This window comes from Pelophylax lessonae, assembly GCF_965119305.1.
Source record: "Pelophylax lessonae genome assembly, chromosome: 1".
NCBI lineage: Eukaryota > Metazoa > Chordata > Amphibia > Anura > Ranidae > Pelophylax > Pelophylax lessonae.
In genome coordinates, this window is record NC_138768.1 from 294801572 (window position 1) to 294824045 (window position 22474).

Genomic DNA, 22474 nt, shown 5'->3' on the forward strand with positions numbered 1-22474 from the left:
TGTTGCTCTGAAAGCGACATTGTCTCTCAGCGACAAAGAGAAAAGTGAAAGAGAGGCTAAATTACTGAGTACTGTGTATGAGCACACTACTTTGAGCAATGTGGTAAATGAATGGCGTGCGGACTGTGAAAGTTGGAAAGGGGAAGCCCAACGTGTCCAGCAGCAGTTAAAGGAGAAAGAAGCCTGTGTGGCAGAATTACATTCTTATTCCCAGATGCTAGCCAATGAGGTGAAGGCTCTTATGCAGGGAAAAGGAGATTGTGAACATAAGAGGGAAAAAGTAGAGGCACAGCTTCTGGAATCGCAAGTCAAGGTGTCAGAAGGTGACCGATTGTGTGCTAAGCTGTCAGAGAAGGCAAACCGACTGCAGGTTGAGTTGGACAATGTTACAAATCAGCTTTCTCAAGCAGACAGCAAATCTAGAGAAATTGCGGAAGATTTTTCTATCTTGGAATCGCAGCTGCAAGACACGCAGGAACTCTTACAGGAAGAGAGGTGTCAAAGGCTGAGTTTTAGCACAAAGCTCAAACAAATGGAAGATGAGAAAAATGGCTTCCTGGAACAATTAAAAGAGGAGGCAGAAGCAAAGAAAAACCTATCAGAGCAAGTCGCAACATTGCAAGCTCAGATAGCGGATATGAAAAAACGCATGGAAGAAAGCGTTGGTTCATTACAGTGTGTTGAAGATGTGAAAAAGAAGTTTGATCAGATGCTTGGTGAAGAGAAGACTGTGTCTGCAAAATATGCAGAAGAACGCGCACGTGCAGAAACGGAGGTGCGTGATAACGAGAGCAAAGCCCTGTTCTTGGCTCGCTCTTTGGAGGAAGCTCTAGAGTGTAAGGCTGAACTAGAAAGTGTTAACAAACAGCTGCGTACAGAAATGGAAGATTTGGTCAGCTCCAAGGATGATGTTGTGAAAAGCGTTCAGGAGCTAGAAAAGTCTAAGCGAGCCTTAGAACAGCAAGTAGAAGAGATGAAGATTCCGTTGCAGGAACTGGAAGAGGAATTCCAGGCAACAGAGGATCTGTCCCAAAGAGGGGATAGTGTGCCTGATGCAGTTTTTAAAAGGATCAGTGTTTTGGGGTCTGTCCTGAGTGAGCCTCAGAAATGTGATGACACGTGGCTTGAATCACCCCTTTGGAATAAACCGTTCCTTCAAAAACTTCAAGCATTGGAAAATGTATCATTAGAGCTTCAGCAAACAAAAGAGTTGTGTAAGAAATGTGATGATTTCTCAGTTCAGGCTGAAAACCTAGTGGAGAAAACTAAAGCGGAGAAAACTAAAGCAAGTGATATAAATCTGGGAGAAAAAAGCAAACGCCACCTAGTGGAGAAAACTAAGGCTGTTGGTGAAAACGTGAAGCAAATGAATAAGTGCCTTTCAGGGAGTGTTTCCAAAATGGAACTGGTGAAAGACGGGTGGCAGAAGTTTGATCGTGATCTTGAGATGCATTCCATGTGGAATTCAGATAGAGAAAAAGAACTAGGTGACCTTGAGCGGTCAAATAGTTCAGCAGAAAGTGCATTGAAGAAACCTGTAAAAGAATGTGTTGCAGTTCCATGCTTCTTCACTGATGCAGAGAGGAGGTCTATAATGGATACCACCCAGATCGCTGGGTTCAACTGTGTTGTTGCCTTTGACCCCTATGTTGGTGGAAGGAAAGTTGATGATGTTCTGGTTGGCTTCTTCTGTGAAGAGTTTGGCAAGAAATATAAACTGAATATCAAATCAAATAGTAGGCCTTTACTGCGACTCGCTCAGGAGGGCGAAAAGTTTAAGAAGTTGATGAGTGCAAATGCTTCAGATCTGCCTATGAATATGAAATGTTTGGTGAATGATATTGATATCTCTGGGAAAAGGAACAGGGGTCACTTTGAAGAAATGTGTGACAGCCTGTTGTCTCAATTGGAAAATCCTCTGCACAGCATCTTAGAGCAAGCAAAGCTCAAGAAGGAAGATCATTCCCTTTTACAACAAAAAGTCAATGATTGTGTACAGATGTATGGAGAGGCAACTCAAGTCACAGAGGGATGTCAAGAGTCCCTACTTGGAACAAAGCTTAGTGAAGCAAAGGTTCTCAAAGTTTTGTGGAAAACATTTATGGATTGCAGAGAGAGGCGTCTTAAGAATGTTGAAGACATTAAGACTAGCCCAATTGAGTTGCCTATGGATCACGGTCCTCCATGGTGGATTGGACAGACGGTTATGAGGGACAAGCTGTCTGACATTTATGAGAAAGCTGTCAATGAAGATGACAGAAACGAGAAGGAGCAAAATGATGCCAAAAATGCAGTTGAAGAATGTGTATATGAGATGAGAGACAAACTGTGTGGCATTTATGAGAAATCCGTCAATGAAGATGACAAAACAGTTTCATCCGGAAGCTTGAGGATAATAGGAGGCTTATCAGTGAGTCAGCAGTGCCTGACACATACGTGCCTGGAAATATGTGTCCCAACCCTAGGGTTGAAACAAGAGGGGGGGGTATGTGACAGGAAGTCAGCTAAATCTGGGAATGTAGTCACAGGAAGGAGATACATTTCCACCTGATTTAGAAAGTCCATTAATTAATTTAGGGTGTTGGCTACAGAGCTAGCCAGCAGGAAGTTGAAAGGCCTTCACCTGTTCAGAATGAGGGAGTTAAGGCTCTATAATTTGTTCAGAGAAAGTCCTATTGTTTGCTGCCTCCAGAAGCTGCATCCTGAAGCCATGTGGGCTGGGAGCAGGAGGACAGTCAGCGTGTGCCTCCCGACAGGATGTGTGGGCCTGGGAGAAGACCCCCCGGAGTGATGTGTGCCCGGGACGGTAACCAAGGGTGAATACGTCTCAAAGGTGAGAAGACGAACTGTTGATGTGAAAGAAACAAAAGGACTGTGTTGCCCTGTGAAGCTATTATAAAAGGACTATTGAGTGTCCGCTGTAGGACAAGGAAGTCTGCCCGACGGTAGGTTGGAGACAGACACTTAGGCAGGTTCCAGTTGTGAGAAGGTAGCCACCCACAGAGGCAAGGATTTATTTTCTGTTTTATTTTATTTTGGATGTTTTGCTGCATACAGCCTGGTGAAGAAAACACCATTTAATAAACCACACTGTTTGTTTGCAAGCACTTGTCGGCTACCTCTCTGGGAAAACGCACCCCCCAAGGGGTCATCCACACCCGCCACCGAGCTAATCCCTTACAATATGTACGCCACACTTTTCAGAAATTTGTAAAAAATTTTGAAAACCATTTATTATTTGCCTTCCACTTCACAGTTATGTGCCACTTTGCATTGGTCTATCACATAAAATCCCAATAAAATACAATTACATTTTTGGTTGTAACATGACAAAATGTGGACAATATCAACGGGTATGAATACTTTTTCAAGGCACTGTATATCGTCACTACACTCATATTTGAAGATTACGGCTAGTACAGAGTTAGATATTGAATTTTAGTAAGCTACACATTTTTTTCTTCCAAGTGATCTAACAAGCAAAATATCCTTTCATAGATACACTGTGAGTCCACTCTTTAGTACTAGTGTAGAAGCTCCTCACAGTCTGAACTTTGGAGCTAAGCTTAATGCATACAGTGAAGATCAGTACAGGATGCTTAAAGCTGTCATCTCGATCAGCATCTAGATCAATGTTAGATGTTTAAAAATTAAAATGCTTAAGCATTGGATTTATACACTTTCTCTGTCAGCTGCCTTTGCAGTTTTTTATGTTTTGCACTAACTGTTCTAGATTTGTTAAACTCAGTAGGAGTAGCAGTGGTATAAAAGCACAGATCCAAATCTTTGGCATGTTTACATGGGGCAATGAATCACATAGTATGACTCATAATTATTAGCACTATATAAAGGTAGCAGATATTGTTTTACTGCTTCATAGGAATAAACTTCTTTTGCAGTGTTTTAATTCCTCTATCTCACAGTAATTAGGGAGTAATTCCACTGCATATCTCATATTTGCTGAGAACAATTACTTGCCCTGAATACTGGGTGAACCTGGCTTTGCAATTTTCTATTCAATTACAGAGCTAAATCTACACGTTGGAATTAAGTTTGTATTTAATCTGAAAAAGAGTCTGTGGTATAATTTAAAAAAAAAAAAACAGATAACACCAATTAAATATGCAATTTATGTTTAGTGCCATAGGTGAACACACTGATATAAAAAACACCATTATTGTTATGCAATCATTAGGGAAAAAAATCTCTAAATCCATTTCAAATGCGTTTAATAGATGTGAATAAATCTGTCTTGCGAGCTAGCTTTTGTAGTCCCGCATATAGCAAAAATGAGACTGAAAGAATAAAAGGTCAGTACTAAGCAAATCAGACTCAGTTCTTGCAAGACTGTCCATGCACAGTCCGGACAACGTCTAAGCTGTATTGCTAGACGGCAGTGAAAAAGTAGAGTAGAGGTTTTGAATATGACCATTTGTCAGTACATTTATCATGCAGTATCTTGTTTAGGTCATAAGGTGTTGAAATGGGATTCATAAATATTGCATGAGAAAAATGTAACACCAAATAAAGGATTCCCAGAGAACGAGTGGTTATCTAAAGGCAGCACAGCAGTTGGTGTCAGCCTTGAGGGTCACTTGGTCCAATTACAACCTCAGATGGAGTCATACAAAAAGGGATGAGTCATTCTACAAGAATATTCACATTATTGTGCATACATTTCAGCTTAAGCTACTAAGCTCTGCAAACAACAGGTCTTTTTTTAAATAAAGGAGCAAAAGATATAAAGGGAGATACAGGAATTTAAAGGTTCACCTGCTGGTTGGCTGGATAAAAGACTATATCATATGCATAAGCAATATTTCATATTTACCTTACAAAATAAAAATAAAACAGGTTTACCCTGTTCCTGATAGTCTCACACATATATGTGGAAATATTGCGGCGGGTCTTCTTCCGAGGTGCTGCAAATATGTGCTTTTGTGTTTGTGCTGGAAGTATGCTCCTAGCACAAAAACAGACTTGTCACCGGTCAGGAAGACCGCCTCCCCATCACAGGATTGCTGTGATATCCTGTGACTGGCTCACAGTGTTTACTCAGTAAAACCCACCCCTGTGCTCCTTTTGAATGGAGAAAAAAAGGACATTTAGTAAAACTAGAGCAGCCAGAACCTGGAAAAGCTGTATACCTAGAGCAACCAATCAGCTAACTTGTTTCAGATTCTGGCTAGTCTAGTTTTGATAAATTCCCCTCATCATATCTTTTTCTCCTAGCCAGAGGAGAGTAATATAAATAAAACAGTCTGTATGTAAAAATAATGATACAATAGCTAGATCAGGGCTTGATCCAGGGTCAAGGTCCCAGTCAGGGTCAACGAGTTTAGGGAGGATTTAAAAAAAAAAAAAAAAAAAAGAGCAAACTACTCAAATGTGCAAAAAAAAAAAAAACTATTATCTCTCTAGTAAAAACAACAAATATGCACATGTTTTATCACTGTGAACCCCAGGAGAATTTTTTTTTTTTGGTGGGTCATGGTTATAAGAAATAAACCGATATCTATTTTTACCTGAAGGCCCAGTTTATCCTGAAAAAGGGCAGTTTAATTCACCTGGAAACACTAAGTAGTTGGGATACGTATTTTGTTTTACTTTTTGTCGTTTTGTGTTTTTTTTTTTTTTTTTACCATAATAAAGATAGAAAGAAAATATATGGTAAACACATCTACTGTATTTGCTGGCTGAGGTTTAGGCTGGCCAAACATTTTCAATTTTCTTGTAAAAGTTTCCTTAAGCGCCGGTTCACATTGCAGCGACGCTACTTCGCACCGCGACCTCCGAGGTCGCGGTGCGAGCAGCGCGCCGCGACCTCGGAGCGGCCGCAACGGACTTCATAACATTAAAGTCTATGGCGGTCGCCTCCGGGTCGCCCCAAAGAAGCTCCGGACCCTTTTTATAGGTCGAAACGACTTGTGTCGCTCCTATTAGAACGGGTCCGCAGCTTCCCTATGGGAGGCGACCTGCGGCAACCTGTGAGGCGACCAGGTCGCCTCACAGGTCGCCCTAGTGTGAACCGGCACTTAGATTTAGCTTAAACCAGGGCTTGACAAATTTGCTTTGAATCTAGGAGCCAGATAAAATTAGGAGCCAGTTTTTTTTAGCATAGTATGGGTTGTCAGCGCCCGGGGTAAGGCAAGTAATTTGCTCCCCCTAACTTACTTACGGCAGAGTGGCCAGTCAATAACTCCAACATAACGCCATTATGTGAGGGTTATGGACTGGCCAGAAAGAATGACACTAAAAACCTGTTATTGGGGGGGGGGGGGGGGGGGAGGGGACACCTTATGCCAAATGCATCATGACTGCGGCATGTGAAACACTCTCACACCTATTGCAGCTTAAGGGTGGCCATTGGTGGGTGGCAAAACATGTCTACTGCACATTTTTACCACCCAACTGCACATATGAAAAACAAAGCCTTAGTGATACTTTGAAAAATACAAAAAAAGATGAAAGAAGTATCCCAGTGCTCCTTATCTTCTGCTGCCTCTTTGCAGCCACTTCCTGCCTATATGTGTGTCCGCCAGGGTGACTCTATTTATAGCTCTGGTGGATTTCTGGTCACCATGAAGTACGGAGTCCAGCTGTGTACATACAGCAGAGTGGCAATCGTTGGTGGTACACAGGGCTTTATCAGAGGATATAGAAGGACTCTTCTAAAGCAAATCTACCTGCCTCTTCTCCCCTACTCCACCTCACAGCGCACAGTAAACTTTCCATGGAGTGCCGGCTCAGCATGTCACAGTGTGGGCATTGGAACACACAGCCCAGGCAGCTCCAGTGCTCCATCAGAAAACCTCCCGCTAAGAGTACTTACAGTCCACCCACTCTGTCAGCTGGAGGTTACACATTCTGCCGGGTCCCCCTCCGCTGAGACATGATGTCCCCCTGCCAATCCCTCCCGCACCATGAAGGTTGCCTGGGGGGGGGGCAGTTTGGAAGTGATGTGGCATGGGCAGCAGAAGAAAGCCAATACCGCTCCCCCAGAGAAGCCATTCATCCTCAGACCCTGCTCAAGCATTGTGGAGGAGGGGGACAGTGGCCGACCCCCTCCCCTCCAATGGCACTCACAGCCGGACATCACACTACTGGAAAGCCAGGGTGGAGAGAAGGATTGGCTGCCTGGTGCTCCGAGTTGCATGTCCAGCTCATCTGGAGTTGCAAAGAGTGGGCTGGCAGCAGCCCAGGAGCCAGGACGCGGTCTCTGGTCGACATGGCACCTGGGATTTGTTGGGCCCTGCCTTAAACTATGTAGTGCAAGGGCTTGCCTATTTGGATACAATTGAAAGTAGTTTAGTTTGTTTGACCTCATAGTATATGGTTTTGGGTAAATCTAAAGGAAAATTGTATGAGAAAACTGAACATGCAATTGGCCAGCCTTAGATTACTGAAGTAAATTTATTACAGCTATAAAGTCTTATGTACTGATAAGCTCATCTATTTTCAAACCATACACATCTGCTAATAGACAATCTTGAGAATATATTCTTGCATATTCACAAAATCTATAAATGGGATGGGGTTCCTCTCTCCTTGTGAGCAGGCCAGGAGTGGTAAAACGTGTCAAGGTAGGTTGGTTTTTAGGTAAAGACATGCACGCAGTCACTTTTCTGACAAACAAATACAGCAAGAGAAGTTAAGCTTGGAGTGCAGCTGATATTTTCCATTATCTTTTATGAAGAGTGGAGATGGGATACAGTAGCCAGCACTCGGATTGTCCAAGTATGATAAGAGGAGTGAGACTAAGGCTCCTTTCACACACTCCATCCGTTGGACAGAGTCCGTTTTTCTCAGCGGGGGATCGAGCCGCCGATCCCCCGCTGAGCAGGAGGAGGACAGCTGTGTCTCCGTGCTGTGTGCGGAGACACAGCTGTCAGTTCCCCATGCATCTCTATGGGGGAAATCGGATGGGAATGGACCGTCGGTCCGTTCTCATCCGATGCCATCCGATCCGATCGACGGATGGAAAATAGGGTTTCCATCCATCCAGATTTGACGGATTGGATGTCAGCGGACATGTCTCCGCTGACATCCGATGCCCCATAGGAATCCGCCTGTCCGCCAAAAAAAACGGACAGGCGGATCTGAACGGTCCGCCTGTGTGAAAGGGGCCTTAAGTAGAGTTGTACATTTGAACTTCTTGTGAAGCTTCAAATTGCACAGGTGTGAACAAGCCTTGTGATCAGCGATGAAAATACTTACACACTAGCATGAGGTTTCTTCTTGGAAAAGTCACACGCAAGACCCAAGTCTGATATCCTCACATGCCCGTGTTCATCTAACAGAATATTTGCTGGCTGAAAAAGGAAGGAGAGGAAAATCAATATAATTAAGCATAGTTATACAATTACAGCAAAGACTAGTAAATCTATGTGAACGTAGTTAATATAATGAGACTTCTCCTGCCTGTCCATCAAAACTCATGTAAAATATCTTAGTCTTACCACTGTGAAATTCCTTAGATTATCATTACATGATTGAAGCTATTTTTTTTAGCATCAAACACAAACTTATAATAAAGCATAGACAAAAATATAACAAGCAATGTGTACACGTTTCTCACATTATATTATTTGTCAACTATGCATTTGTATAGTGCACAGGATCAAAGATACATAAACAGTGAGACTTAATTATACTCATTAGTAGCTGTGCGACAAATAATTTTTCCTAAGGAAATCTTATAGTACTGCAATAAGGAGTCTACATAAAACATACTACATACTAAAAGTAAACGCATATCAGTTTGTGGAACTTTGAGAGGGGGAGGGTGTACTAGCCTTAAATAATTAGTATACAGTATATCTCAAAAGGTAATTGGGAAGAATTCAGGAGAGGAGAAGTATGGAGTGGAGTCCAAACAGCCCGCCCACCACTGTCAAATATTGTGTGTGTATATAAAATCTCAATCTAATACTTAACTATCCTCTTAAAAGCGAAAAACAACATTTCAAGTTTATGAAAGCCAATTCAATGTGAAAAAAAAAATCACATTTGTGGATCCTTGACACCTGGAAAACAAGTCTAGTCATGCAATAATCAAATTATCTGTAGCCAAAAGATGTTGGTCAATGAGATTTTTCCAACTTAGAGTGTTGTTAGTACCAAAGTGTGATTTTTATTTGGATCATGCTAAAGATGTTTGATTTAAACTTGGTAGCCTGTCATTCTACAGACCTGGTAAGGCATTCTAGTCAAGCAGGGGGGACCCACTTTAGAGGCCTGCAGGATTTCCTAAGGAATATCATCTATTCATAATAAACATAAATTCACTCATACTTAATAACAATATACTTCATAAATCTGGCGTTGTCAGCACATAGCAGGTACCACTGCATGTCAGTCATTTTCTCTGTGTAAGCTTTATAAGTATTGGATTGGTGCTCCTAACTTCCAGGAATGATGGATCAGAAGCCTATTCTCACTCTCTCCTGTATTGTATGTCTTAATATTTGCCCATTTTATACAAGGTCACACTTCAGAGTCAAATGTTCTTGCAGTGTCTAGTTATAGAGTTCAGCTACCTAAATTCATTTGTACTGTAGGTATATTTATATATTATTATTAGTGAAATAAAGCCAGTGTACTATAGTTGATATTATGTTGTTCTGTTACATTGCCAAGAATTTTGCAAGTATTTAGGTGCAACTCTGAACTTCTCCGTGAGGGGAAAGTTGCTATTGCATACGCTGCACCGCCATAATAAGGGCATCCAATAAAGCAGTTTGAGTCTGACCGTTCACGCTTTAGCTGAGGCAAGAAAGAAAAAAATCTAGTACTTGTTCTTCCATGTATTACATCTGGGAAAAATACATAAGACCAAGTAGTATCATTGAAATTGTTTAATTATGTGGCCTTGTGCGAATTTAACAGATTGAATTACTAGGGGAGAGAATGCTTCCCATGACAATAAGCACTGCATTTTTCTGCACCTATCGCTGTAAAAACATAATGTTTGTTTACTAAGGAAAAGGTTTTGCGATCAGATTTTCAAGGATACCTGAAAGAAATAAGATGGCTGCTGACTTCTTCCCAAAAATGTTGGTTACAAAGCAGCCACAGTGTGAGGAAAGGAATGTCGATAACCGGCTTGTGTTTATATCGTGAACAGCTGTCATTGGACACAGCTGATTATGTAATAAAGGGATGCTGTGATTGGCCCTTTACCCCAATCTGTGATCAGCTGTGTCCTAAGGACACAGCGATCACAGAGTGCGCCGCCCATGTGCTGCAGCTGGTGCAATCACAGGAGGACATCTTATGACGCCCTCCCAGAACCCAGAACTGGCAGGCCGCGCTGTAGCCTTTATTTGGCTATAGCGTGGTCAGGAAGTGGATGTAAAAAAAGGTCCCCAAGCAAGTAATGTCATAATGTTCTAGGATGTTCTGCATACTAGCACAATATGGCAAGCTCACCTAAAAAAAAATTATCCCACCAGCAGCGTCTCGCTGCTATTGCTGATGGGGATTCAATTTTCACCTGGCCTTCCTTCTGGGCTCCAGCTGTTTGAATAGCCAGGCCATGATGACATCACTCCAGCTCATGTGTGCAGAATGTCAAGAAAGTGGCACAGTTCTCTCAATTGTAGGCATACTCGAGTATGAGAGCGCAATGCGCATGCGCTGGTAATGTCATTGGTTGCTATACATGTAAATATCTCCTAAATGGTGCACATTTAGGAGATATAAACTACAGAAAAACCTTAATATAGGCTTACCTATAGATACAAGACAAAAAGCAGAGTTTACTACTGCTTTAATTCGATATACCTTGGAAGTCCAAATTTCATAATTGCATTTTTTGGCTTGGCAGGTTTCTAATATGAAGGTCAATCTTTGGCATGTGCAGTATATACCATTATCCATTTAAAGAATTTCCTGTACTTGGTAAAAAAAAAAAAAAAAAAAAAAAAAAAGCTTTGGAACTTGAGAAAAACAGGAGGATGAAAGTAGAAATGAAAAGACAACATGCTGTGGCTTCAGCAGGTTCAAAATTAGACTTGGTTTTAATGCAGGAGTAGGCAACCTTGGCACTCCAGCTGTGGTGAAACTACAAATCCCATAAGGCATTGCACTGCAGGACAAATCCCATAAGGCATTGCACTGCAGAAACATGATGGGATTTGTAGTTTCACCCCAGCTGGAGTTATAAGGCTACCTACACCTGCTCTAATATTATTTAGCTCTAATATTATTTAGTTGGAATTCCCTATGTCAACCTTGAATTTTATATATTTTATACACGTTTCTTCTGCCAAAGTTAAAGTTGTCTAATCTCTTGAAGTTTAAAACTTTAAAGAGCTAAATAACTAAGTATATTTCTTCCTGCCAACATGGATGCTTGACTGTTAACATAGGTATAAGAATCATTTTGAATACAACTGTCTTATGCTAACTTATGGCACACATTTTTCCTTTGGTTTACTCAATTCACCTAGTTCTGAAAGAGAAAGTTTTCTGTGACCCAGATAATCAATGTTGCGTGCTCATCTTGAATTGCACTGCAGGCCCATTAATCTGACAGCACTAGTTTTTTGGCACACCAATGAGGAGTTTATTTATGAATCCTTTCTTTTTTTTTTTTGGCTCAGAAGCATCAGACACACAGCTTGAAGAGTTCTAAAGGGAGGTGGGGGTCACATGGTGCAGAGATGTCTTGCAATGCAAATAAACATCATGGCTTTGAATCCAAACCATACAGGACAAAACAGTCTAAAAATTAGGCTACGGCTCGAATGCATATGTTAAATGAAGAATAGTAAGCTATTATCTAATCCAACTCTGCAATGTGGTAAAAAAAAATATGAATGTGGGGTTCTTAAGGTACAAGTCTTAAGCAACACCAGTAAAGGCTACACATGCACAGGACATCTACCAGGCTGTAGACTCCCCGGAGCCCGATCCAGCAATGTGCACAAAAGCATAAGTTCTCCTGGGTCTCTTCCTATTTACTGGCTCCCACTGCTGTCAATCACAGCCAGTAAAGAGGGAGCAGGGGGCGGGGGCAAGGCCCAGCCATGCTTTGCATGTCTCACAGACACACAGAAGTGGCTCGGGAGCGAGCAGGCATGAGTGCCCACAGAGAAAGCAGCTTTCTATGGGGGCACTCAGCAGGGGGGAGGGGCCAGGAGTGCCGACAGGGGACCTGAGAAGAGGGGGGTCAGGGCTGCCCTGTGCAAAAACATCGCACAGAGCAGGTAAGTATGACATGTTTGTAATCGTAATAGAAAAAAATGGAACCTTTGCAAATGCTTTAACCCATTAACTCTTACAATGGTGAAATTAATTATTTGATTCCCTGCAGATTTTGTAACTTTGCACCCTTACAAAGAAATGAAGGGTCTATAATTTTTATCATAGGTGTATTTTAAATTCTAGAGACAGAATATCAAACAAAAATCCAGAAAAAACATGATAAAAACGCTACCAATTAAGTTGCAGTTCAGTGAGTAAAAAAAAGTATTTGATCCCCAAGCAAAGCATGACTTAGTACTTGGTGGACAACCCCTTGCTGGCAAGCACACATTTTTTAATATTATAATTGTTTTTTTATTATTATTATTTTTATCTTAATTTAACACTTGCACTTTTTAATAAATATTTAGAAGCACACAGGTAAGACATTTCTTGTAGCTGGTGACCAGGTTTGCACACATCTCAGGAGGGATTTTGGTCCACTCTTCTTTACAGATCTTCTCTAAATACTTAAGGTTTCTTGGCTGTCTCTTGGCAACTCCAAGTTTCAGCCTCCTCCATAAATCTTCTATAGGATTAAAGTCTGGAGATTGACTAGGCCACCCCCATAACCTTAATGTGCTTCTTCATGAGCCATTCTTTTTTTGCCTTGGCATGGCTCCGTCCGGCGAGTCGAGTTAATGCCAAAGAGATCAATTTTGTGTTTCATCTGACCGCAGCACTTTCTCCCAATCCTTCTCTGAATCATTTAGATGTTCATTGGCATGACTGTACTTGTGCATTCTTGAGGAGGGGGACTCGCCGTGTTTGGAGGAAGAAAAATGCTGACTATGACCCTAGGAACACCATCCCTACAGTCAAGCACGGAGGTGGAAACATTATGCTTTGGAGCGGTTTCTCTGCTAAAAGGTACAGACCGACTTCTCCACATTGAGGAGCCAATGGACGGGCCATGTATTGTAAAATCTTGGATTAGAACCTTCTTCCCTCAGCCAGAACACTGAAGATGGGTCATGGGTGGGGTTCTGCACCACGACAACGACCCAAAAGACTTTGAGTTGCCATAAGACAGCCAAGAAACCTTAAGGATTTAGAGAAGATTTGTAAAAAGGAATGGACCAAAATCGCTCCTGAGATGTGCACAAACTAGGTTACTAACTACAAGAAAAGTCGTACTTCTGTGCTTGCCAACAAGGGCTTCTCCACCAAGTACTAAGTCATGTTTTGCTTGTGGATAAAATACTTATTTTACTCACTGAACTGCAACTCAATTTATAACATTTGTATCATGTGTTTTTTCAGGATTTTTGGTTGGTATTCTGTCTCTATCATTTAAAATACACAGATGATAAAAAATTATAGACCCTTCATTTCTTTGTAAATGGGAAAACTTACAAAATCTGCAGAGGATCAAATAATTATTTTCCCCACTGTACACTAATTAACCCTCATCCTTCTGCATACTGATCTTGTCCTGGATTGTTAGCCTTTGCGTTAACAGTATGCAAGATCTTTGCCAAAAAGCATTCAGTGCTTAGATCCCTGCTCCAAGATAAACCAATTAGACTATATACCGATATATTATATCTGACTACCCTGATGGGAATTTTTATGAGCACTCTAAGGGTCTGTTCACAACATTAAAACATAAGCATGTTTAAACATAAATATAAAAATATATTGCAGATTACCAATCCTCAGATGTAGTTTTTGTTTTTGGCTTTAGATATCATTTAAATACAAAGAGTTGGATAACTACTGTATTCACTAACTGTATAAAGAAAAGGCTGTATGTTATAAAGCAAGCACAGTGCCCATCTCCATAAAATATGTAATTTAATTGAAGACAAGTTGGCGATTTAGAAGATTTGATTGTCTTCTCTTGTGGACCAGATTCTTCAAAAAGGGCAACATACAAATGGTATGCTGTAAGTATCCTGTTCTCTTTGTATTGCTCCTTTTGTGTGAAATCCCTGGTGTTCCTGCCAGTCCCTCTGTTTTCCTATCAAAAACTGACCACAAATATATTAATAGTGAAAAGGTTAGGTCTGAGCATGTAGGCCCTTTACAAAATAATCAGGAGTGGGTGACTGGGGACAAAGAGAAGGCAAATTTATTAAAAACTTTCTTCATCTCTGTGTATAAAAAGGAGCATGGGGGAGCTTCTTTACCTTTATATTGTTCTTGACCCACCCACGAAGGGTGGAGCTTTGGGACTTGATCATGTGACCATTTGGAATACACAAATGCCCTACCACTCATTCCCCCAACTAGCTCTGATGAAGGGGGAACACCCCGAAACACGTAAGCAGTTTTTTGGAGGTCCACATCCTTCTACGGCCTGCGGTAGCTGAGGATGCCCAGTAGAGACCCCTGGTGGTCCCTCATTGCTTATTGCCCGTGTTCCATAAATGTTTTGTGAGTATAATGTGTATACATGTCTATTACAATAAATTGTTTTAAAGATAATGCGCTAGGCTGGTGCGCCCTCTGTCCATTTCTCTTAACCTGAATATTGTCTGAGGTATCATAAATCTCATATCTTCCGGGTAACATACGTCATCTGGGTGAGAGCATATGCTGCTCTAAAACCTGGATATATCTTTCAGCATTGATGGTGCCTTTCCAAATGTGCAAGCTGCCCGTTCCATATGCACTTATGTACCCCCATACTATCAGATATTCAGGCTTTTGAACCGAGCGCATATACAAAATCAGAAGATCCCCCCTCTCCTCTTTAGTCTGGAGGATGTGGCACCCACGGTTGCCAAAAAGGAGTGTCAAATTTCAATTCGTCTGGCCACAGAACAGTTTTCAATTTTGCAACAGACCATTATCAATACGTTTTGGCCTAGAGAAGACAGCGGCATTTCTGGATTATGTTCAGATATGGCAACTTCTTTGCATTATAGAGCTTTACCTCGCATTATAGGAAGACACAGCAAATGTGTTCACAGACACATTTTGGAAGTATTCATGAGCCCATGCAGCGTTTTCCAACACACAATCATGCCTCTTTTTTAATGGAGTGCAATCCGATGGCCTGAAGATAACAGGCATTCAATAGTGCATTTTGGCCTTGTCCCGCACAGACATTTCTCCAGGCTTTCGGAATCTTTTAATGATACAGTATTATGTACTATGATGATATATTTAGTCTTTGAAAATTTTTGTTGAGGAACATTATTCTGAAATTGTTTGACAATATTTAGCTGCAGCTTTTCACAGATTGGTGAACAACTGCCCATCTTTACTTCTGGAATACTGACTATCTATGCTTTTTTTTATTCCCAATCATGTTACTGACCTGTTGCCAATAGATCTACTTAGTTCTAAAATGTTCTTCCAGCTCTTTCTTGTTAGTATCACTTACTTTGCAAGGTTTTTTTTGTTGCCCTGGCCATACTTTTTTGAGATGTGTTGCTGCCATCAATTTTATAATTGGCTTTTTTTGTTTCCTAAAATAGTACTTTTTCTCAGTTTAGGCATTTGAGAGGTTTTCTATTTTCTAGTGTGAATAAAATATGGGTTTATGAGATTGCATTCTGTTATTACAAAGATTTTTACACAGCATCCCAACTTTTTTGGAATTGGGGTTGTATTCACTAATGCAGTTTGCAGCATATAAAACTTCAAATATCAGTAAACTACTATGTAAAGTAGCTTTCAACAGCTCCACATTGTCTAAAGAGATACAGAAGAGGATTCAGACTTGCTCTGGCTGACATTTTTCCAGCATACTGTTTCACTGGAAGAGTTAGAATGCCCTGAGACTTATCCCCTTGAATGCCCTGAGGGATTTTCAGCCCTCACACTGGCATCGCAAACAGTAGTTAGATTTCAAGAAGCTGAGGCAGATTGTTACAACTGCAATACAAACCTGGGCCTCACAGCTGGTGAACATAACAGAGTGACTGAGAAAAAGGAGAGGACAAAGCTAAAGGAAATAGTGTGTTTGTTATGCTTTCTGGAACCACAATCTGAAAGGATCTTTGTATATTTCTTGTTGCTCACTGCCTTACCCCATGACCAGTAGCTGAACTGTTATCCTAGACTTATTGGATGAATGCATATTGAGGAAACAGTAAAACTGAGCCATATTAGTTACAAGGTGAGAGAGCTGAAGAAATATAGATGACGTTCATCATGAACATCATGAAGTGGGCAAGGCTTGCCTAGTCTTGTGTCTATCTTTAGCAAACACAACTTTTAGTCACAAGTGATGCAGCCAAGTTGTGAAGAAGAAAAACTTAATTTGCTTTTAATAATTGCTTTTCTATCTGGTAAGTCTTTGCTGTCACATCTGGTTGCTAGAACCAGCAATAAAAGCATGTTAAAAGCTCACATAAATTAAATTCTTGGCTGTACCAGAGAAGCCCGAATCAAACTAAACTGAGGGGTATCAAACTTTCAAAACTGAACACGTGGTACCTTTTTAATAGTAATTTCCAAAAGAAAATGAAAACAGCCTCATTCAGTAAATTTTTGCATTCTTTACAGACTGCTAGCACATTGTTAGGACTTAGCAAGTCTTACCATGTTATAGGGAGGTCAGCTAGCCATGGTGTCACAGTTACACAGCTTGCTTTTGGTAAATACAGGTCATAACAAGGTATTTTTACTAAGTTAACTTGGGACTATATACAATCTAAGAGTCATAAACCGCTCCAGAGTTCTAATACTGTAACAGACTCTAATTTGTAGGATTGTATTGAATTTGGATGAAGATGTGCGTGCTTTTTAACTCCCAAGTACAAGCCCCAAAGCTAAACAACATAGTTTGCATTTGTTTAAAAACTTGAACCCTTTATTACAAATGCATCCACCATCCTCTTTTACTTGTCCATTACATGGAACAATGTTGTGGATATTTCATTGGATCATGGCCTATGCGCTAAGGAAGGTTTAATACAAATTATTTGTGTAAACTTTCTGCATATACACTATATTACCAAAAGTATTGGGATGCCTGCCTTTACACACAAACTTTAATGTCATCCCAGTCTTAGTCCGTAGGGTTCAGCATTGAGTTGGCCCACCCTTTGCAGCTATAACAGCTTCAACTCCAATGGGAAGGGGGTCCATAAGGTTTTGGAATGTGTCTATGGGAATGTTTGACCATTCTCCCAGAAGCGCATTTGTGAGGTCAGGCACTGATGTGGACGAGAAGGTCTAGTTTGCAGTCTGCGCTCTAATTCATCCCAAAGGTGTTTCATCAGGTTGGGGTCAGGACTCTGTGCAGGCCAGTCAAGTTCCTACACCCCAAACTCGCTCTTATATGTCTTTACGGACCTTGCTTTGTGCACTGGTCCAAATCATTTGGTGGAGGGGGGCTTATGGTGTGGGGTTGTTTTTCAAGGGTTGGGCTTGACCCCTTAGTTCAAGAGAAGGGAACTCTTAAAACGTCAGCATACCAAGGCATTTTGGACAATTTCATGTTCCCAACTTTGTGGGAACAGTTTGGGGATGGCCCCTTCCTGTTTCAACAGGACTGCACACAAATGCAAAAAGAAAGGTACATAAAGACATGGATGAGCGAGTTTGGGGTGGAGAAATTTACCTGGCCTAAACAGAGTCCTGACCTCAACCCGATAGAACATCTTTCGGATGAATTGGAGTGGAGACTGCGAGCCAGGCCTTCTCGTCCACATCAGTGCCTGACCTTACGAATGTGCTTCTGGAAGAATAGTCAAACATTCCCATAGACACACTTCTAAAACTTGTGGACAGCCTTCCCAGAATAGTTGAAGCTGTTAAAGTTGCAAAGGGTGGGCCAACTGAATACTGAACCCTACAGAATAAAACTGTGATGCCATTACAGTTCATGTGTGTGTAAAGGCAGGTGTCTCAATACTTTTGATAATATAGTGTACATATTTTCCAAAATTCAATTTCCAAACAAGGATTACAGCTTGCCTGAAAGTGTAAATATCTTAGCAATAGCTGTTCAAAGAATATACTGTTAGTTTGCATAGTAAAAATTGCAGAAAAGTAAAAAAAGCAGAAAGACTGATCATGGCAAAATGAAGCCTTAATGATCTTCTACAGTCAACATTCATACCTTCAAGTCTCTGTACACTACAAAGCGGTTGTGCATGTGTTCCAAGCCCAGGATAATTTCAGCAGCATAAAATCTCATCTCCTTCTCTGAGAAAACACCATGTTGAGAGAGGTGGTAGTGCAAATCCCCACCTAAAATTAAAAAAGAAAACTTAAAAATGTAAATCTGACAACTAAATACACCACCAAAGTCATTGGTTTCAGTTTCACCCAAAATGTCCAATTGAAATAGTAGTTTAAGCAGTATGGTATTTATGCAACATTAAAACACTGCTGTAGATTCTCTGAAGTTTTTAAGACATTATTGTGCACAGGTCATAGAATGAACTTTAAAGAGGAGTTCAGGTGTGTTTGCATCCTAGTCCAAATCCACCAGAGCAAGCTTGCGAGGAAGCTGTAACTGTACTAGACCAATCCTAAGCTGCCATGACATTCCCGGCCCTGCAGCTGCACATATAAAAGTCCACAGTATGTGCAGCTGCGGAGCACGGAATGCCTCAGCTGCTTATGATTGGCTCAGTACAGTAAGGGCTTCCTGGCAGGCTCACTCAGGTAGGACTAGGATCTGAACATACCTAAGCTCATCCATGCTCTACATACGAAACAAAAAGACGAGATAAAACACAAAGCTTAACAGTGTATCAACTTTTATGGGGGGCTGTTAAATCGGTTTAGAAAAACAACTGGGTATAAAATAAGTCATGAAATATACCTTATCTAAAAAAAAAAAAAATTAGCTTTTCTTGCGGCCTGAACTGTATGTCCTAGCAGTGCATGAAATTTCCAGTGGAAAGAACAGAGTTTGAAGAAGGACCAGCGAGAATTTCAATGACAGTTTATGTGGTGTCAAGAAGGCTACACAGCGAATATCTTGGTAAAGCTGGGGCAGGAAAGTACGTGGCTCCACAGAGATGTCATGTGAGGGTATCAGGGTTGACCAAGTGTGAGTGTACTTAACCGAAAAAAAATTGCTTTCCACAAACTGTCTCTGTATCTCACATAAAAATAAGTCATATGTGTAGCTACCATATACTGAAAAAATAATGAATAACTGCATCACCACAATAAAAAAACGTTACTTTAGGAATCAGATCCATTTATCTGCTCCTGTGCTACTCCTATACTCAGTTCCTGACCTGCTTTATTTCCATGGTGCATCACGTCATATGAGCTTCAGGTATCTGACTAAATTGCAGGGGTAAGCTCAAACAGGATGACACTTGACAGAAGAAAAAGTAGGCATGTAACATGCTTCTTTAAAGAAGACTAGCCAGAAAATTTACATCAAAGAACTCCATATTCGTACTACTTTACATTACTAACAAGATGCATGTATTAAAATGTTTTCTTTGCTATATGTAAATTATTGGCTGGTTCTCTTCACCAACCAGTTTAAAGTGAAACTTCATTCTATTTTGAATCTTTATGCTGCTAGAATTGCTAAATACAAACCCAATTCCAAAAAAGTTGGGACACTGTACAAATTGTGAATAAAAACAGAATGCAATGATGTGGAAGTTTCAAATTTCAATATTTTATTCAGAATGCAACATAGATGACATATCAAATGTTTAAACTGAGAAAATGTATCATTTTAAGGGAAAAATAAGTTGATTTTAAATTTCATGGCATCAACACATCTCAAAAAAGTTGGGACAAGGCCATGTTTACCACTGTGTGGCATCGCCTCTTCATTTTATAACGTCTGTAAACGTCTGGGGACTGAGGAGACAAGTGGCTCAAGCTTAGGAATAGTAATGTTGTCCCATTCTTGTCTAATACAGGCTTCTAATTGCTCAACTGTCTTAGGCCTTTGTCGCATTTTCCTCTTTATGATGCGCCAAATGTTTTCTATGGGTGAAAGGTCTGGACTGCAGGCTGGCTATTTCAGTACCCGGATCCTTCTTCTACGCAGTCATGATGTTGTAATTGATGCAGTATGTGGTCTGGCATTGTCATGTTGGAAAATGCAAGGTCTTCCCTGAAAGAGACGACGTCTGGATGGGAGCATATGTTGTTCTAGAACTTGGATATACCTTTCAGCATTGATGGTGCCTTTCCAGATGTGTAAGCTGCCCATGCCACACACACTCATGCAACCCCATACCATCAGAGATGCAGGCTTCTGAACTGAGCGCTGATAACAACTTGGGTTGTCCTCTTTAGTCCGGATGACATGGCGTCCCAGTTTTCCAAAAAGAACTTCAAATTTTGATTCGTCTGACCACTGAACAGTTTTCCACTTTTGCCACAGTCCATTTTAAATGAGCCTTGGCCCAAAGAAAACGCCTGAGCTTCTGGATCATGATTAGATATGGCTTCTTTTTTGGCCTATAGAGTTTTAGCCGGCAACGGCGAATGGCACAGTGGATTGTGTTCACTGATAATGTTTTCTGGAAGTATTCCTGAGCCCATGTTGTGATTTCCATTACAGTAGCATTCCTGTATGTGATGCAGTGCGGTCTAAGGGCCCGAAGATCATGGGCATCCAGTATGGTTTTCCGGCCTTGACCCTTACGCACAGAGATTGTTCCAGATTCTCTGAATCTTTGGATGATATTATGCACTGTAGATGATGATAACTTCAAACTCTTTGCAATTTTTCTCTGAGAAACTCCTTTCTGATATTGCTCCACTATTTTTGGCCGCAGCATTGAGGAAATTGGCGATCCTCTGCCCATCTTGACTTCTGAGAGACACTGCCACTCCGAGAGGCTCTTTTTATACCCAATCATGTTGCCAATTGACCTAGTAAGTTGCATATTGGTCCTCCAGCTGTTCCTTATATGTACATTTAACTTTTTCGGCCTCTTATTGCTACCTGTCCCAACTATTTTGGAATGTGTAGCTCTCATGAAATCCAAAATGAGCCAATATTTTGCATGACATTTCAAAATGTCTAACTCAACATTTGATGTTATCTATATTATATTGTGAATAAAATATAAGTTTATAAGATTTGTAAATTAGTCCATTCCTTTTTTACTCACAATTTGTACAGTGTCCCAACTTTTTTGGAATTGGGTTTGTAGATAGGAAAGTTTATCATATTGTTTTAAACTTTTTTTTTTACATTTCTTTAGTTACTTCCTGTTTTCTATGCCTACACAAATGACATACATCTCAGAAGTCTTCAGGAGGAGAGATGGATTCCAGGAAGTAATTGCTACAATAAAGGTTTTTTTATTTTTTATTTTTGATGTTATAACCCCTGCCAGATTTTTTTTGCCATCTGTGTCCCACTGGGGAGATTTACCTTAATTTCCTGTCCCATAGCCAAGCAGGAAGTGAGAGAAAATCCCTGCAAATTAGGGGAATTTCCTTGGGGCCCCCCAAGGGCCTAGAACTAGTGTCCCCACTGGAAGCTTTTCCCTCTATTAATTTTGTGAGGACAGTCCAAATTTGGGATTTTCTTTTACTTTCTCTTTCAGTGACAATGGTAAACAAGACAAACAGAGAGGGTGACTATCCCTAACAGGGACACCAACAGCAATAAAAACCTAATAGGTGTTCCAATCCATCTCCACGCTGTCCAAAACAAAAAAAAACAAAAACAAAGTTTAGCCTTAAGTTATACTTTCATTTTTGAACAAATTAAGCAGTCCATAGAAAAATTGTGTTTTAGTTTATCCCACAAAGAAAAAAGATAATCTGTAAAAAGGCTTGTTAAAAAAAAAATTGCAATATTTTTTTTAACCTGAAGCCATAGTGGCAGCTGGGTTGTGATCAGCAATGAATGTAACAGAGCCTCTGGAAAAGACCCAGACATAAAAGGTGACAAACTCAAAAGTTATAGGGAGCAAATACACAGACATGCTGATATCACAGAAATGTCCATGGGCTGTGAACCAAACAATGTACTAATTTCACCACTGCCACTGGAGGACAATAACATGGGTGTCCTTTAAAAAAAAAAGGCAACTGAACAGGATGGATTTTTATTCTATTTTATCACTACAGTTTTACAATGTTGCTAATAAAAGCAATGTACAACAAAAAATAATGAAAAGATGAAATGACAGTCATTTGATACCACTAGCAATTCACGATCTTTAAAAAAGTTATTTAGCAAAAAACATTCTAAACAGACTGATAAAGTGTTATTGGACTGGCAGACACAGAAACAAATCTCAGACATCTTCCGATATCTTCCTGCAGAAGATATCTTCCTGCAGAACTTTTTGCCATTGAGAGAACAGTTAAT

The 22474-nt window shown here is 40.5% G+C and overlaps 1 protein-coding gene across 1 annotated transcript in view; it reads right to left on the reverse strand.

The window, feature by feature from the left end:
• GRK3 (G protein-coupled receptor kinase 3) overlaps positions 1-22474 on the reverse strand; it is a 539783-nt gene that overhangs the window by 80993 nt on the left and 436316 nt on the right. Inside the window, exons 11-12 of the mRNA XM_082258195.1 lie at positions 18272-18402; positions 8218-8312 (exon numbers count right to left, since the gene is read on the reverse strand). Of these exons, the coding sequence (XP_082114321.1) occupies positions 8218-8312; positions 18272-18402 (226 nt within the window). The remainder of the gene's footprint in view (positions 1-8217; positions 8313-18271; positions 18403-22474) is intronic.